At 43.3% G+C, this 17,804-nt stretch overlaps 2 protein-coding genes across 4 annotated transcripts in view; one reads left to right on the forward strand and one right to left on the reverse strand.

Annotated features, from left to right (window-relative positions):
- Positions 1–7,856: 7,856 nt before the first annotated feature.
- Positions 7,857–8,622, reverse strand: C2CD4A (C2 calcium dependent domain containing 4A). Its single transcript, XM_024735293.1, is given in 3 exon segments — positions 7,857–8,006; positions 8,009–8,301; positions 8,304–8,622. Coding segments are annotated over 3 exon segments (759 nt in total). The 3' UTR covers positions 7,857–7,859.
- Positions 8,623–16,441: 7,819 nt separating this feature from the next.
- VPS13C (vacuolar protein sorting 13 homolog C) overlaps positions 16,442–17,804 on the forward strand; it is a 173,977-nt gene continuing 172,614 nt past the window's right edge. For all 3 annotated transcript variants that reach the window (XM_024735158.1, XM_024735160.1, XM_024735159.1), the window contains exon 1: positions 16,442–16,569. In XM_024735158.1, coding sequence (XP_024590926.1) covers positions 16,473–16,569 — 97 coding nt within the window. In that variant the 5' untranslated portion in view covers positions 16,442–16,472. The remainder of the gene's footprint in view (positions 16,570–17,804) is intronic.

The following is a 17,804-nucleotide window of genomic DNA, read 5'->3' on the forward strand; positions in this document are numbered from 1 at the left end:
AAGAATCTTACAAAAAAGTGGATATAGGTATATGTATAACTGATTCACTTCGCTGTACAGCTGAAAGTAACATAACATTGTAAATCAACTATACTCCAATAAAATTTTTTTTAATTTAAAAATAAAGTGTTTTAAAATGTTTAAGGATGGTAGATACGTGTCAAATTTCAGGGCCTTGGTCCAAAAAAGAAACTTTCAAGCCTCACTCAAGCTTAGAGAACTGGGTTACCTAAAATAAAAAGTAATATATCTGTCTTGGCTCAAAACCAGTCATTTTTTCTTAAGCAAAAAGCTGTGACTTATACATTTTTCAGAAAAGCTCATACTTAGAACCTACTGCTGAATACATAGTTAATCATGCAGTAAAATACCTTTAAAAGATGGAGAAATAGTGTTGTCCAAGGGCGATGTGATATTATTAGTGAATAAATCATGACTGCTAACATAGGATGAGCTGTTCTCTTCTAATTGTTGCAAGGCACAGTGATATCTATACTTTACTTTTATGTGCCAGGAAGTCGGCAAGTCAAAGTTCTCCACAGGTGGGACAGGATCACCAAAGATGATCCCAGGGGCTGCTGGGGATCTAAGAAGCAGTGTTTCCACAACACAGTTTATTAATTCTTATCTTGATCCAAAACTTAGTTCCTTTTCTAAGGCTGCTCTTCTCCCTTTTCTCTTTAAACCTAAATCCAGCCCACCTTGAGCAAAGGCCGTGTGGTCATATGTATCCCGGCCGTTCCAAATCCATGTCTTCCCCTTTACCAGCCATATGGCCGTGCGTCTTCTCTGAGCATCAGAATCTACTTTTAAACTCTTTCCTCACTCGGCAGTGGCACAAAGATGTCTAATACTGAATGTGTGTCTAGTATAATGTCTGGAACATCAATATTAAATAAATGGCAGAGCCTTTCTCATTTCCCAATACCCTTTTTAAAGAATCCTTTTCTGCTTGCTTTGGCACTTTGTATTGTTCCTGAAATGACTCATGTGTATAACTTATCTCCTAAATCCCTTAGATGTAGGGTCCCACCTACAGGATAAGCACCTATTGAACATGCTAAAAGCTTGGGGGGTAAGTCCAGAAACATCATCCATTATGAAGAAGCCAAAAATAGAACTAGGATTTATTGAGTGATTCTACATACCAGGCCCTGTGTGGAGGACACTGAATTCATTACCTCCTTTAATCCTTACACAAATCCCATGTGGTGGGTAATATTACTACCTCTTTACTTAGGAAGAAGTGACATTTAGAAAGGCTAATTGACATGACTGAGAGACACGGATAGAAAACAGCAGCTGAGATCTGAAACGTACATTCCTCTGATGTTGAATATAAACTCCTCTTTGAAAAAATGAATTTGCTATCAGCAACCAACACTTGGAGAGTTGCTGCAGAATATCCAGGCCCAGATTTGAATGTGGAGTGGCACCTTGGAATAATGAGTGTCAGAAACTGGCTCTGCAGCAGTATTCTAGCTCTGATGTCACCAGATAGCTCCTATTTCTGCTCCCCAAGCTTCAGGGTGATACAGATAGGAAAGAAGAGATTGTCACTTCTTCGACAAAGGTGATTTCTATTAACCTACCTAGAAGAAAAGCAAGAGTGTCTCTAACCCCCATCTCGAGTCAGACTTTTCTCTAGTGGTATAATTGTTATTTCCTTCAACTGACTCTCACAAAATTTGATCCTGATCTATGATAGATCTCTTTTATCCAAATTGATTTTAAATGACTAAATTAATCACTTTGGGAAAGAAACTCAATGACTCTTATGAAACTTGAAAACTATTGAATCGGTACTGAATATTTTTAAAATTCTGATGTTCTAGGATTTTTTTAATGAACCCAGATATTTTATAGATATCTTATACCGAGATAATAATGGTTACATTACTTTGAAATTCTGCCCTAAATGGGGATTTTGCCTAATTGTTATTGCTGCTTTTTAATTATTAAAGTAAAACTGTCATCAGTATTCTCGAGAGGACTGAGGTACATGGTTGTAACAACACATAGGTAACAGAATTGAAACTTTGTAAAAGGTAAAAAAATAGAAACTTTGAGTATATGTTTCCTTCAAAAGGTCCTCATATGTGCAAGTTTTGGCAAGGTGTAGGGCAGACAGAACTCTCACATGTTGGTTGTGGGAAAGTTAAATGATATGACCATTTTGTCAGTTTCTTAAAAAGTTATCACATGATGATTCACCCATCTACTCTAGGTATTTACCCAAGAGAAATGGAAGCATATGCTCACACAAAGTCTTATACATGAATAGTCACAGCAGCTTTATTCAGAGTAGTAAAAGACTGGAAACAATCTAAATCTCCATCTATAGGAGAATGGATGCTGATTCTGGAAGTCTAGCTTCCTAAATGGGGTCAGATTTTCTTTTTTTTAAATGTATTTTATTGAAGCATAGTTGGTTTACAAAGTTGTGTTAATTTCTGCTGTACAGTAAAGTGATTCAGGTATATATATGTATGTATATAACTGAATAAAGCAGATGGTTCCCTGGGGACCAGAGAGGGGACGTGAAGGGGACAGGAGAGGGATTACAAAGGAACATGAAGAAACTATTAGGAATCATGACTGTGTTCATTATCTTGATTGAGGTATTGGTTTCATGGGTGCATGTGTATGTCAAAACTCATGAAATTGTATACTCGAAATAAGTGTAATTTATTGTATGTCAACTGTACATCAGTGAATTCTGTAAAGTAGCAGGATACAAAATTAATGCACAGAAATCTCTGGCATTGCTATACACTAATGATGAAAAATCTGAAAGTGAAATGAAGAAAACACTCCCATTTACCATTGCAACAAAAAGAATAAAATAGCTAGGAATAAACCTACCTAAGGAGACAAAAGACCTGTATGCAGAAAATTATAAGACACTAATGAAAGAAATTAAAGATGATACAAATAGATGGAGAGATATCAACATTGTGAAAATGACTCTACTACCCAAAGCAATCTACAGATTCAATGTACTTCAAAAAAGTTTTTTTTTTTTTTTTTTTGCGGTACGCGGGCCTCTCACTGTTGTGGCCTCTCCCGTTGCGGGCTCAGCGGCCATGGCTCACGGGCCCAGCCGCTCCACAGCACGTGGGATCTTCCCGGACCGGGGCACGAACCCGTGTCCCCTGCATCGGCAGGCGGACTCTCAACCACTGTGCCACCAGGGAAGACCCCAAAAAGTTTTTTTAAAATAGCTTACATGAGGAAAGATGGTGAGGTGAAAAAAGCAGTGAGCATGGAGTTTTGAGAGGTCTGTAATTAAATTCATGATTTACTTGCGTGATCTCAGGCAACTTATTTAATTCTTCTGAATAGAAATGTCCTTCTCTGTAAAATCGACACTGTCTCTGTCAGTTAAGATTGTGTTCATATATATCTGAAAACTTAGCAATGGCTGAAACAAGTAAGGGATGTATTTGTCTCATGGACATGAACTTTGGGTGTAGGCTGTCCAGCGCTGGCATGGAGGATCAGTGATGTTACTGGTGAACCAAGATCATTTTACTGTCCTTAGTGCTGGCTGCCATTCCTCAGGCAACTTGTGTATCCCAGCAGGGAGAGGGAGGAAGGGGAAGAGGCACCATCAAGTGACTTCTCCCCATCTTTCATTGGCCATAGATGAGCCGCATGGTTATCCTTAGCTGGAAAAGGGCCTGGCAAGGCAAGTTTTTTTTCTCTAGCCTCTATAGCACAGAAAAGAAAGCAATAAGGGGTTGGATTGTGCATTGAAGGAGCCAACCTACAGCACCTACCCCAGGTACAATAAGAGTAAGTAGCCCACACTGTCGTTGAGAAGATTTAAGCATATACAGAATTAAAAATTTGCTTGAAAACTACAACATTGCAAACAAAACAAAACAAAAAACATGTTGCTATTTGCTTCCTAATGTCCTGAAGGCCTAATCTGACCAGAGTTTGTAATCCTCTCAAATTAATGCCAGAGCCATCATGGCACCATCATAAAATTCTTAGCTATGGGATGCACGGTAGTGAAAACTGGGTTTGTAAACCCCATGGGCTGTCTCAGGTCAATTCCATCTGTTGAACTAGTAAACTTGGAGGCAGAAGATCTTCTACATAGCAGGGCTGAACCCCACAGGAAGTATTTCTCACTAGTGATAACATACTAGCAGAATTCCTAGGAAAACCGTTGTCAGGTTCCCCTGGGAGGTCAGAAGTCCCCAGATCAGCACACTGGATTAAAATATGATAGCAGTATGTACATGACCATAGAAAAGAGGCTCAGTGTTGGGTCCTCATACAGGTCTTTCTTAACCATCCAATCTAAGGTGCCCCTTCACCCTAGTCACACTCTTTCCCATTAGCACATTTAATTTTCTGAAGCACTCCTAAAATTATTTGTTTGTTGTCTATCTGGTCCCCTGCCTTTGAAAACTTCATTCCATATAAGTAAGCAAGGACTTTTACAGCTATAAATCTAGAATCTTGAATATGATAGGTGTTCTAAATTAACCTTTTGGATACCTTTCTATCCACTTATATATTTTTATTGCTTTAATGTCATAGAGATCACATAGTACCCACGTTTTGCTCTGTCTTTCAAATATCTTTGACCAAAAGAGTATTTTTACCGAGGTCCTGGGGATGGATATGGGGAAAATGTTTAGAATTGTTGAGTGTGGGTAAAAGAAAATTAGATTCTAAAGAAACAATCTTCTAGCCAGATTTCAGTCATATTAACGCTAGTATTTTAGGTGTAGAATGAATTATCTTTGTAAGACTAAGTGACAAAAATGATTTGATTTTAAATTTGTACTTAACACTATTTAAACTGACATATTTCCCGTTGTTGTATAGGGTTTTTCTTTAAATATGTTCAGATATTTAAACCTCAAAGAGACAAGATTGTGCTGTGTCATTTGTGGAAAAGATATGGGTACCTAAAGCCCAATGGGAAACATGAGAACTCTTAAAGCAGTTTTCTGCAACCAACATGCTGTTTGCCACACACTCTCAGCTTCATTATTACTGGGAAAAGTTTTTCTTTTTTTTAATCTAAAATATTTTGGCACCTTCTTTGCTCAGATAGCTATATTTAGTTATTTTGTGATGTGACTCTTCCTGTAATGTGATATCAGCACACATCTTCAAGGTCCTTGGGTCCTGGCATTAGATTGGTTAAGATGGTCTAACAGGAAGAAGATAGACCCACTGACAAAACACATGAAGGATCCACTAGAGGGCAGCAAAATGCAAATCAAATTTAAATTTGCCCCCAGAAAGGCTGCTACTGTATTATCACAAAAATGTGTACTGCAAGTAAGATTTCTTAAATGCAAAAAATTCAGATTAGGTCAGTGATGTAAAATAATTGATACACAAGTATTTCTCCTTTCTTGGAAGTAGTGGTCCAAGAGCAAAATGAAAATACAATTGGTTTCAGTCCCACCTCTTTCACTAACTGCATGATATGGGGCAATCTACAATTTGCCTCTCTGGTCCCCTTCTATGATATGTGGATTTGCACCAAATGATTCTTAGCATTCTTTTCAACTCTGAAGTTCCATGGTTTTATGATTAATGATTCTATTTAAGTCATTTAAAATCTTGTTGATTAGGCTATTACATTAGTCAATCAACCATAACTTGACATTAGTGGAGATTCTGTTTGGAAATACCCACCGTTATTTCATGGAAAACTTAGGTCCCTGATATGCATTGATTTTCCTTCTTAGTAAAATGCCACTTCTGCCCCCAAACTTTAAGAGCTCTCATGTTTAAGAGCTTTAAGAGTTCTCATGTTTCCCATTACTTGTATATAATCTAGTGACAATAGTGGTTGCAGTGTTCTCTGCAATAAATTTTATGATTTAAGCTATCAATACAATCTGTTTTTATTAAAACAAACAAACAAACAAACAAAAACCCCACAATGATCTTGTGCATACCCAGGTTGTTCTCACTCTCCATTTATTTTCCTTTGAAAGCACTACACATGTGAACTCAGTATTAGTTACTCTACCAAACTTCTAAAATCATTAAGAAGGTTATATGTATGTATGTGTGTGTATATATATATATATGTGTGTGTGTGTATATTTTTAAAAATCGTTGGCTTGAAGACCAAGGAAACTGTGAGCGTAGATAAAAGAGCATCTTAAAGATCTGAACTACTGTGATGTCATCATTCATTTGGTCAACCATTTTGAGCTTCTGGATGTGATTGATTTTGACAGTTAATTCAGTTACTCTTCGCATTTGTTCAATGAATGTCATTATAAATATCTACCACAATAACCCACTTTCAGTTTATGCTTGAGCTGTTATTAAAACTGAAACTCTTTTCTAAGTAGCATTTTTCACGAGCACCAGTGGATAAAACTGTCAGCAGTTTAGTGAAAGCAGAAACCATTTCTGAACCCAGACTGATGAAGTAGTCATATTTAACAGTGCACCACATATTTAAATATTTTTCAACCCCCATTTAGGACACATTTCCTTCCTATATGCCTAAGAAAGGAAGAAATATGCCTGGCTGGTAATGAATTTGAGGGATGAAGGAAAATCATCCTTTAAAACATAGTAAACCTATTATTACTATCAGAAGCCAGAGGAGGTAGAACAATGTTACAGGTACTCTTGACTCTGCCCTGGTACATTAGCTCATCTGGTGCCGATAAGGTTGGTACCCCTTTTTCTATGACTCTGAAGTCTTTAGCTTCTGCCTCAGTCAGTCGTAGACCCAGCTCATCTCAATGCCTGAAGTCAGTAGCTTGAGATGATAAATCACTCATTTTAATCTATTTGCTTTTCTATTAGAGGGTGAGAAATGTTTAGAGACCTCGACCCCAGAGTCAACAATTTCAGATATAAGTTGCACTTTCACGACTCTAGTAAGATGAGCCTTTCCGACATTGCAGTGTTACTAATACAGAGTAAAGAGTAAAATACTGATTACCTAGGTGCAAATCCTGCTTCTGCCTTTATTCTGTGCCTCCATATCCTCATCTGTTAAATGGGGATAGCTGTACCAATTTTGTGGGTTGTTTTAAGAAATAAGTTGATAATGGGCTTCCCTGGTGGCGCAGTGGTTGAGAGTCCGCCTGCCGACGCAGGGGACACAGGTTCGTGCCCTGGTCCGGGAAGATCCCACGTGCCGCGGAGCGGCTGGGCCCGTGAGCCATGGCCACTGAGCCTGCGCATCCGGAGCCTGTGCTCCGCAATGGGAGAGGCCACAACAGTGAGAGGCCCGCATAACGGAAAAAAAAAAAAAAAGAAGTTGACACTTGTAAAACTATTATAATAATTATTTAAGCTTATAAACATTAAAATGGTTTCACTTCTTCCTGTGCTCTTCCAACAAGATGTAGCCAAGAGTATCAGATTGGAGCTCCTACTCATAATTCACTGTTGACCTTGAACAAGTCACCTCCTCTCGGTCTCATTTTTCTTATTCAGGATCTAAAACAACGTTTCAAAAGTAATACATGTTCTAAGATTGTCTCAATGGATGTTGTGGAATGAACAAACTTCAAAATGAGGATATTGGAGCAAATACATCACCAAGAAACCCTCTAATTTTAATACTTCATGTGATTCATTCTCTCTCAAGAGTACCGTGGGGAACACCTGAAATGCCATTGGCTATCAACATTGGGAAACACCACTGCAAAACAGCGTACCGTTTACTTAAAAAGAATATTGACAGTATGTACACAAAATATAACACCCTTTACAGTGGTAATTAATACAGTATTATCTCTGCCAAACACTAGACTGAAACAAAGGCCAGAGTAGAAGAATAAAAACACGTTTATTTTGTACAAATCGGCTGTGTCAGAGGGACAGAGCAGGGGCAGGGCGCGCCCTCAGAGGAGCAGGAGGGGGCCCAGCAGCAGCTCGCCCTGGCCCAGCAGGCGGCCCCGATCCAGCCCGCGGCCCCGGTTCTCGGCCTTGACGCGCACGGCCAGGCGGCGCACCTCGTCCTCCGAGAGCCCGTCCAAGCACAAGTCCTGCAGCTGGCGACGGAGCGGGCACTGGCCAGGCCGCTGCTCCTCTGGACCCGCAGCGCGCAGCGCAGCAGCCCCTCGGGAGCGCGCAGGAGGCGGCTGCCGCGGGGTCGGAGAGTGAACGTGTCCAGGTGCGGGCGGGAGCCGCCGAGGGCCGCCGGGGGCACAGCAGGGACTCTTCCCGGGGGCGCGAGGGGGGCGTGTCCGCCGCCGCCTCCGAAGATGCGGGCCCGGGGGCGGAGCGCGGGCAGGAGCGGGGCGGCCCCCGGGCCCCCGAGGAAGAGCGACTCCCTGCGGCTTAGAAGCCATAGGCTGTACGTGCTCGGGGCAGGTGAGGCAGCGAGAGCGCAGCCTGCGAGCGTGGGTCCCAGTCCGTGCGCCCCGCGACGTCGTCTGTCCCTGCTTTTTCGCCCCTGGTGTCTTGGATTGCAATCCAAGACAGGGTCGGGCAGGGCGCGAGTCGCGTGGGGATGCAGAACTCGGGGATGCGGTCCGGGGTGAGCACGTTTGCGCACCGGGAGGGCCTGAGAGCAGTGGCTCGGCCGACCTGATCCTGGAAAAGCCGGTTTCTGCCCCGCAGGAGGTGCTCGGGTCCCAAGCGGAGCCGCTCCAGGGACCACATCAGGCAGCAGGTGCCGGTTGCAGAGGAACCTCTGCTGGAGCTGGTCAGCCTGCAATGCACAAGCACACACGGATCGTCATAGTGAGCCCTGCTGGGTGCAGCAATGCCCGTCTCTTCTACTCATGGGGTGCTTCCTCCTGCCTCCCCCAGACCAGGCAAATTGCCCCTCACGCTGCTGTTGCAAATCTTTCAGTGTTTCCCTGACGGTAAAACAATCGTTCTTCTCTCTTCTGTAGTAGTGTACACTTTGGGTTTGTTGCCTTAATCTAGACCTGTCCTCGCTGGCCTTAGGAGGAGATTCTCAAAATGTTTGCCTCGCGCTGTCCTCGGTGCCAAGTGGCACTATGCTTGTGCAATAGTTTCCTGAATCCTTGGATTATTGCACTCAAATCCTGAGAGAGAATTAAAATAATTATTATCCTTTCCAGGATATTCGGCTTGCTCCCCGCTTAAAGCGCAAAGAGCCTCAAACGAGTCCCTGGGGGAGTAAAGCAAGGCTATAGGTCTCCCATAACGTACCTGGGGTCCAGCGTCATATAGGCCTCCGCACCGATCCGCCTGGGGCACCAACCTCTAGAGGCGCACAGCCTCTGGGAAGATCAAAGCTCGTGCGGCGGGGTTCTGTACAGCTTAAAGGCAGTCGGCTTGAGCCTTTATACCTGAGGCCTGGGACTCCCGCCAGTGGGCTGGCCGGATTGGCACTGATAGGTAACCTGACTTTCCAACTTTCCCTCTGCCACGTGGCTGGATCCGCTTTCTCTCCTGCTTCAGGTAGGGATGTTTCTGTTTACTCACGTGCAAAAGAGGCCTAAGTCTTTACTATACGGCAGAGTCATTGTGAGGATCTATGGATATAATGAGTGTGAATCACAGAAGCACTCTACACCCACCAATAAGAGGAGATAGAAGTCGAATCTGTCTTATTCTTACTTAATATCCTCCCCCAAATCCAGCCCTTAGTTTGCCCAGCTTTCGAAGTTCCTTACCTACCTTCTGGTTTTCTGTTCTGATTTTAAATCGTTTTTGTTTGTTGATTACAAACCACTCTGGATACAGGGAACCTTATGGGCTGCTGTAAATATTCTGTATCTTGATCTGGGTGGGGTTACTGGGGTGCATCCATATGTAAAAAAAAACGATCTAGCATACACTTAAGATTAGATATAAGATTGTGTCTTATACCTCAATTTAAAAAATAACAACCCATTTCTTAAACCTTGTGCGCTGATGTTTTAATTGGGAAAATATACTCCTGCATACAACTGGGCTGTTGGAACCATCCTTTGACGGCACGTTTGTAGGCTGTGCCCACCTGAGACATCCTTTTCCTCTCTTTTGAAAACTGACCTGTGTTCACTTTGTAAGAGACCTGCTTCCAACTAGCTTAGGCTGAAAGAGATCGGAGGCATTTTGTTCAGCGTTTGGGTGTACACTATTTCTGCCTAAGATACCGCCTTGCAAATTAATTGCTTATCCAAATGATGTTCAGTAAATTAAACTGAACTCATGCAAAGGTGATTTTAGGATGGAGCATGTGCATGTTGTTTCCAGGATATATATGTACACAGTCACTGTACTTGATGATTTACATATAGTCTCTGGAATAGTCACATAAACCCTGCAAATTATGATTATTCCTAGTAAGGTATCCAAGTTCACATAATGATGGGAAATGGAAGAAAAATACACACTGATGGGCATAAATGAGTTGTTTTGGGGATTAAACAACTCTAATAAGGTAAAATACTTAGCACTGTGCTTGAAACATGGTAAGTGCTAAATACATATAAGCTGTGATTATTATTATCATTAATAAAAATAGAAGGGAGGGACTTCTCTGGTGGTGCAGTGGTTAAAATGCTGCGCTCCCAATGCAGGGGACACGGGTTCGTGCCCTGGTCCAAGAAGATCCCACATGCTGCGGAGCAACTAAGCCCGTGCACCACAACTACTGAGCCTGCGCTCTAGAGCCCGCAAGCCACAACTGCTGAGCCCACGTGCTTCAACTACTGAAGCCCGCGCACCTAGTGCCCATGCTCCACAACAAGAGAAGCCACTGCAATGAGACGCACACCGCAACGAAGAGTAGCCCCCGCTCCACACAACTAAAGAAAGCCCACGTGCAGCAACGAAGACCCAACACAGCCTAAATAAATAAATAAAATAAATAGAAAAAAAAAGGAAAGAAAAGAAAATTAAGTCCGAAATCAGTGGTTTTGACTCTAGAATGGCCGCTCACTATGTGACCATGAGCAAGTTACTTCACCTTTCCAAGCCACAGTATCAAATGTAAAATTAGGAGGTGGGGACTTTGGGAGGTAATGAGATTAGTGACCTTTAAAAAGAGACCCAGGAGAGCTCCCTTGCCCCTTCTGATAATAATAGTATCTATCTATTTATAAAATAAGATAATGCAGGTGAAAACTTTAGCATAGAGCCTGATATACACAATGTCAGATATTTATTGTTACTACAGAAGAGAGCAAATGTTCGTTAGTCCATTTATTCATTCAAAGCAATATTTACTGAATGCCTCCTGGGTTCCAGCCACTGTGCTAGGCAGGTAGATCCAGGCTGTACAAGATCATATCAACTATGTACATCTGTCAGAAGAGAAATGAAATGATGAGGATGACATATTTGAACTCCATCTGGCTGAGGCAGAAATGAGAAGAGACTATTGCACACTATTTATATATTTAGTCTGGGGGCAGGGTTGGTGTGTCCCTGGGTTTGCCACGCCCTTGACTAGCTACTTGTTTGTCTTTATATGAGCTCCACTCCTGGCCAAAATTCTTGGTCCAGTGCCAAATCTATGGGAGAATGATTACCAAATTATATACTTGAGGGTCACGTGAATGTGTTTTGACTCATCTTTTCTCAGGAGACAAGATGCTGTTAGCTCAGCAAATGAGAGCCCAGAGACCCCTAGGTTAAAACGGTGAGGCTCACCATCTGAGAAGTTTTCTGAGAAGTTGTTAAGCAGAGCTGTGTCGCGAAGGGAGAGATGATTTAGGGGTAAAGAAACATAAACTTTGGAGTTGATCTATCCTAGGTTCAAATGTTATGCAACTTTTAAACTATGGAACTGTGAGCAAGTTAATTAATTTCTTTGAGCCAAAGTTGTATGATGGGGGTTATAATACCTACCACACAAGATTGTTGTGAGGGTTAAAAATGCATGAAATGCCTGGCATACAGTAAGTGTGGCTATCACTTAGCTGTTATTATTATACAGGTCTGCTTGGCTAGGAATTAGGTGATTCACACATGGATTCCCTTAAAAACATTTCTCTTTCTGGCCAAGCCAAGCAGCATTGCTTTGTTTTTATTAATAATTCACCTTCTTTAATAACACTTTGGAAGCATTTTCTATATAAGGTTTCTTGAAACAGCAGAGACATGCCCTCGCATGGCTGGTCCCCTGTGACCACATTAAGCCTTATGTTTTACTTACCTTGGAAGCATGGGCCATGCAGTACTTGGGAGGATGGTGTAACAGGATGAGGCCCTGTGCCTGGAACACCCAAATCTGCTCAGAGGAAGACTGTTATCATAGCTTCATCACAGCTGTGGGAACATTCACTGATGGAGCTGAAAAAATTCTGCAAAGTAAGCGTAAATAGATCACACACCATCGAGGTCAGAAGTGCTCTTGGAGTAGAAGGATATGGAACCACTTAAAGCAGAACTGCGAAATAATATATAGGAGGTTGGGTGTCAAGGAAAGCAAGAAGAAGAGAGTTTATAACCCAATAAAATACTGGTGTCCTGACTCATCCATCTCATTCAACAGTATTGGAGGGTGGAGTAATGGAAAGTAAACAGACAAGGGAGTTGGGACACCTGGAGTTTAGCACTGATAGTCACTAACTTCTTGTGGGACCCTGGCAAGTCCCTTAATTCTCTCTCGCAGTCAGTGTCCCCTCCATCAAAGGAGAAGTTTGGATTAACCAGATGATATTTGATTGCCTCTGTCTCTGACATTCTGCAATCCACTCCTGTGCTTTCTCCCAGTTAAACTTCCTAACTTTTCTGAAAACCCATGCTGTCATGCTTATTCTCTAGCTTTCTCCTCCATTTCCTTTTCCCCCCAAATCCCTTTTGCTTTTCTCAGCAAACTCCTGGACTGGGGAATGGGGTGTGGGTATGAGGTAGTAGTGTGACATTGGAATTTCTTATTTTTCAATTTTTAAGCAAGAGTGTTAATTTTTAAAAAGTGTCCCTAATTTTGACTTTTGTTTTTAACAGGAAGAATATTTTGCTCATTTGTTTTTATTGCTCAGTCCCTCCTTGCAGTTTAGCTTTGCAATTGCCTTTGTTAACCTTCTCATTGTTCTGAAGCAAGAGCCATAATTACTAGAATGTTCATTTCCTTTAGTTAACCTTTGTATCCAAATTCCTTTTGGTATCTGTGCGTTAGAGTGCTAATGGTGTTTCTTTTTTATTTTATTTTATTTTACTTTATTTTAGGCTGCGCTGGGTCTTTGTTGCTGAGCACAGGCTTTCTCTAGTTGCAGCGAGCGGGGGCTACTCTTCATTGTGGTGCGCAGGCTTCTCAATGCGGTGGCGTCTCGTTGCGGAATACGGGCTCTAGGCGCTCAGGCTTCGGTCGTTGTGGCTTGTGGGCGCTAGAGCGCAGGCTCAGTAGTTGTGGCACACGGGCTTAGTTGCTCCCGCAGCATGTGGGATCTTCCCAGATGAGGGCTCGAACCTCTGTCCCCTGCATTGGCAGGCGGATTCTTAACCACTGAGCCACCAGGGAAGCCCTAATGGTGTTTCTTAACATTGGTTATGGTTTGTTTTGGATTAGGAGTTTTTCAAGAAGTGTGGGATATTTGGGGCATTACTGTGTGTACATAATAACCAATCCCTCAAAACATACTTAAAAAGTAAAATATTAAAACTTAAAAGCTTTTTATCTTCTATGGTAATAGCATTATTTGTACTGACAATTTTGAGCTGAATTTTTCCACCATGAGAGTTTCCATTCTGTCATCAACCTTTCAGAGCAAGAAATCACCTAGTGGTGATTTAACTCTACTTATTAAAAGAGAAAAAGTGTCAGTGCTCAGGGAACTGAAGGAAAGAAACACTTGCTGTGTAGTTTTATGTAAATCATTTAATTTAATGTAAATCACTGACTTTAATTTTCCTATAAATGAAGACAATACTACGACCTGCATTACTTGTCTCACAGATCTTTCATGAGGCTTATTTGAAAATGCATGCCTTGGCATAATAATGGCATGATAGCTCATGAGGTATAACCGGAGAAGTATTAATAAGATGGAATAATGCTTATAAAGGCAGGTACATGCATTATTCTTTCAAAAGTGTAAAGTACCATAGAAGTACAAGAGATTAGGGCTTCCCTGGTGGCGCAGTGGTTGAGAGTCCGCCTGCCGATGCAGGGGACACGGGTTCGTGTCCCGGTCCGGGAAGATCCCACATGCCGCGGAGCAGCTGGGCCCGTGAGCCATGGCCGCTGAGCCTGCGCTCCGCAATGGGAGAGGCCACAACAGTGAGAGGCCCGCATACTGCAAAAAAAAAAAAAGAAGTACAAGAAATTATTACAAGGATCAGTACTGCCCACCTTTCCCCAGCAGATTACTCCTCTGTTCCATTTGCTTGACCATACTCTTCTGCCCATGGCATCTTTCATACAGATATCTTGCTGTATTATTCATACATCTTTGCGTTGTTTACTTTTTATCTTTTTCTGGTGCATGCCTATCCCAACAAGAATATATATATATATTTACATATACACATATACATATATATACAGTTTTTTTCATTCTCCTCGGTACATAGTTGGTGTGCATGTACAAGGGGAGAGGAGTTGTTGTGGGTAGATTAGAAACAAGTTTGGTACAGGTTGAAGAGGGCTTTCTGAACACTGGAAAGTTATTGGGTCTTTTTGAGCAGGGGACTAACCTGAGCTAACCTGTGCTTTGGGATATTAGCTGTGGTGACAATGTGAAGATGGATGGAGAAGGGAAAAACTGGAGGCCAGGAGGCCAGTTAGAGGGTGATTGCATGGTTCGGATGAGATATAAAGAGAATTTAGGAAATATGGCCAAAGCAGAATAGCCAGGTTTGGCTGTTAATTGTTTGTGGATGGTGAAGGAGGGAAGTATGAAGTGCTTCAAAATACATCCTAGGTATTTTGTCAGGGTGACTAAGCTCGGAAAAACAAACGGTTAAGGTTTTATATTCTGTGTGCTGGAGCGAAGGATGCAGGTGGTTACTGAGAGCACCAGTAATGGTTAGTATTGGTTTTTTCTTTTACATCCATTTTACATAATACCAATTGTAGACATTTTGACTTTTTTTCTTCTCCAATGGATTTTGTATTTAAGGAATGATTTTTCTTTTTGAGCCTCTTTGTCCATTCAGGCTGCTATTACAAAATACCATAGAGTGGGTGGTTTAAAAACAATAATTTATTTTTCACAGTTCTGGAGGCTGGGAAGTCCAAGATCAAGGTGCCAGTTGATTCAGTGTCTGGTGAGGGCCCACTTCCTGGTTCATAGATATCTGTCTCCTTGCTGTATCTTCACACGGCCGAAGGGGTGAGGGAGCTCTCTGGGGTCTCTTTTATAAGGGTACGAATCCCATCCATGAGGGCTCTGCTTAATTACCTAATGATCTCCCAAAGGCCTCACCTCCTAATACCATGACAACAGGGGTTAGAATTTCAACATATGAATTTTGGGGGTACACAATGTCCATAGAAGGTTGTTTAAGAGCGATTCACACATAGTTTTTCAGACATTAGGTGTAGCAAAGCATTTAATAAACTTGTGACTACAAATGATCTTATTTCTTAGGTTCATGTCTGTTTACAGTATCTCAACAGTTTTTTGAAACAAATTTTAGAAAAAGAAGTCCTGTTCTCTAAAGAGGATTGGCTTGTCAATGAGCGGCTAAACTTTACTAACGTGAAAGTCCTTGCATTATAAAAGCCCCACTTTCAAAGCTTTGCCACACCAGAAACAGTTCAATGATTGCATGAAAGAGATAAATACACCTACACCTAAAGGAAAAAAAGGAAGTACTACGTCGTTTTGTTATTTCCCTACCGAGGTATGTAACTAAGAAGTGGCTTATGAGTTAACTAAGAGCCACTTAGCAACAGAAGGGAGTAAAAGAACGAGTTAACGAAATGCACATTCAGTTCCCATTCTATCTGCCATCTTATGATGCGGCTCTGTTCCTCCTCCTCCCACTTGTGAATTATTAGTGTGTTTTCAGGAAGCAAAAGTAAGCGGAGAGATGGTGCTAAGCGGAGCTGATATGTAGCAGGAGGAGGGTGCAGCGTCTCCTTTTTTGACCTCCTGAAGGGGTAGTTACTTAGGAGGCGCTCAGGGTGCACTGGAGGCCTGGGAAGCGCCGGGCACCCATAGGGTCGGCTCCGAGGCCGCAGAGCTGCTTCCCGCGGGAACGATTGAGCCCTGCGGACCCGAGGTCAACAGAAAGCGACAGCAGGGAAGCACAGCAGCCACAGAGATGTCTCCGTGCTCAGCAACTCCGGCTTCCCCTTTTCTTTCTCTAACATCCCTTGCCTCTGGGGCAGGCCCCAAACCGGCTCCGTCGTCCACCCTCGGTAGCCCGGGAAGCGGCTACCACGAGGCCGCGACTCGGCAGCGAGTGCACGCACCTCCCGCTACCGGCAGCAGCTGCGGCGGCGGTGCGCCTGCGCACAGGCCGAGTCACGCGCGGTGCGGCGCGGCGCGGGGGCGGGTCGGCGCCCGGGGGGGCTGTCATTCGCTGCGCTGGTCGCCGCCCTCAGCTGCGCCGGGCGGTTCCGGGTTCTCCCTCCCTCTCCCGCGCCTCAGACCACCATGGTGCTGGAGTCGGTGGTCGCGGACTTGCTGAACCGCTTCAAGGACTATGTGGAGAACCTGAACAAGTCCCAGCTGAAGCTGGGGATCTGGGGCGGTAAGCGAGAGGGCGCGGCCGCGGGCTGTCTGGGGTTGCCGGCGCTGGCCGAGGGGCCCACTCCGCGGGCTGCTCCTTTTCTGGCTCCAGCCCGGGCCGTGCTCCCTTCGCCGCCCGAGACTCCGCCTCCGGGGAGGGCGCTGGGCTGGGCCCCCTCCCTGGGCCGCAGGTGCGGGGCGTGGGGAGGCCTGCGCTGGCCTCCGCCGCCACGGGGTGTCCGCCCGGGCTGCCAGGACTCCCGGGTTTCGCGACCCTGAGGTCGAAGCCCTTGCCCCGTCCCACCTGCTCACCTTGGTCGGCCTCTCCCTGCCCTCAGCCTGGCCCCGAAGCATAAAGAACCCCTCCCTGCATCCCGCGTGGAGCGAGGATGGCAGCGTGGCCTCACACGTTCAAAGTGGCACCAAGGAAGAAGAAAAAAGAAATTGGGTTTTGCAGTGATCTTTTTGGCAGTTGATAGCGAGCGGGAGCTGGCTTCTCTTTAAGATTGCAGGGTTTGGGAAAGGATCGGCAGGTAGGGGAGGATCATTACGAAAGGCTTGTCGGTAGGGATTCAAACTCATAATACTTCTGAGCTTCTGAGAAAGTGACAGCTTCCCTTAATATTGCTTATTCTCTCAATAGGAAGAGGAATTTCAATTTTGTTTTGGAGCGATAGAGAGAAATTCAGGCCACGACCAGCATCATCATTAGGTGCTGCTTGGTTGCAGGCCGAAGAATTTACACCAATGCTTCTACCCTAGGGGTTGTGTATAGAAGTAGATTGTAGTGTGCTTCTCCATTCTTCAAAAAGATTAATTATTTGCACCATTTACATGTTAAGCTTTGGGGACATTGGGGATACCTTTGCACTCTGCAGAAGACTTTTGGGCATTTTGTCAACTTTGGAGGGAAATCTAAAGAACTACTCAAGTGGATGGAACTGCTTTTAATTCAGTCAACAAGTAGTCCTAGCCCCATCTGTCCTATACAGTAGCCACTATAGGAGCACTTGCAGTGTAGTTAGTTAGTGCAAATTGAGGTGTGCTAGAAGTATAAAGTACACACCGAGTTTTGAAAATACTTAGTAGGAGATAGAGTGTAATATCGCAACAATTTTTTATGTTGATTACATGGTGAAATAATAATATTTGAATACATTAGGTTAAATAAAATATATCATTAAAATTCATTACCCCATTTCTTTTTACTTTTTAAAAAAATCTGACTCCTAAAATTTATAATTACATATATGGACT

Source organism: Neophocaena asiaeorientalis, unplaced genomic scaffold (assembly GCF_003031525.2).
Source record: "Neophocaena asiaeorientalis asiaeorientalis breed wild unplaced genomic scaffold, Neophocaena_asiaeorientalis_V1.1 scaffold264, whole genome shotgun sequence".
NCBI classification, from domain to species: Eukaryota; Metazoa; Chordata; class Mammalia; order Artiodactyla; family Phocoenidae; genus Neophocaena; species Neophocaena asiaeorientalis.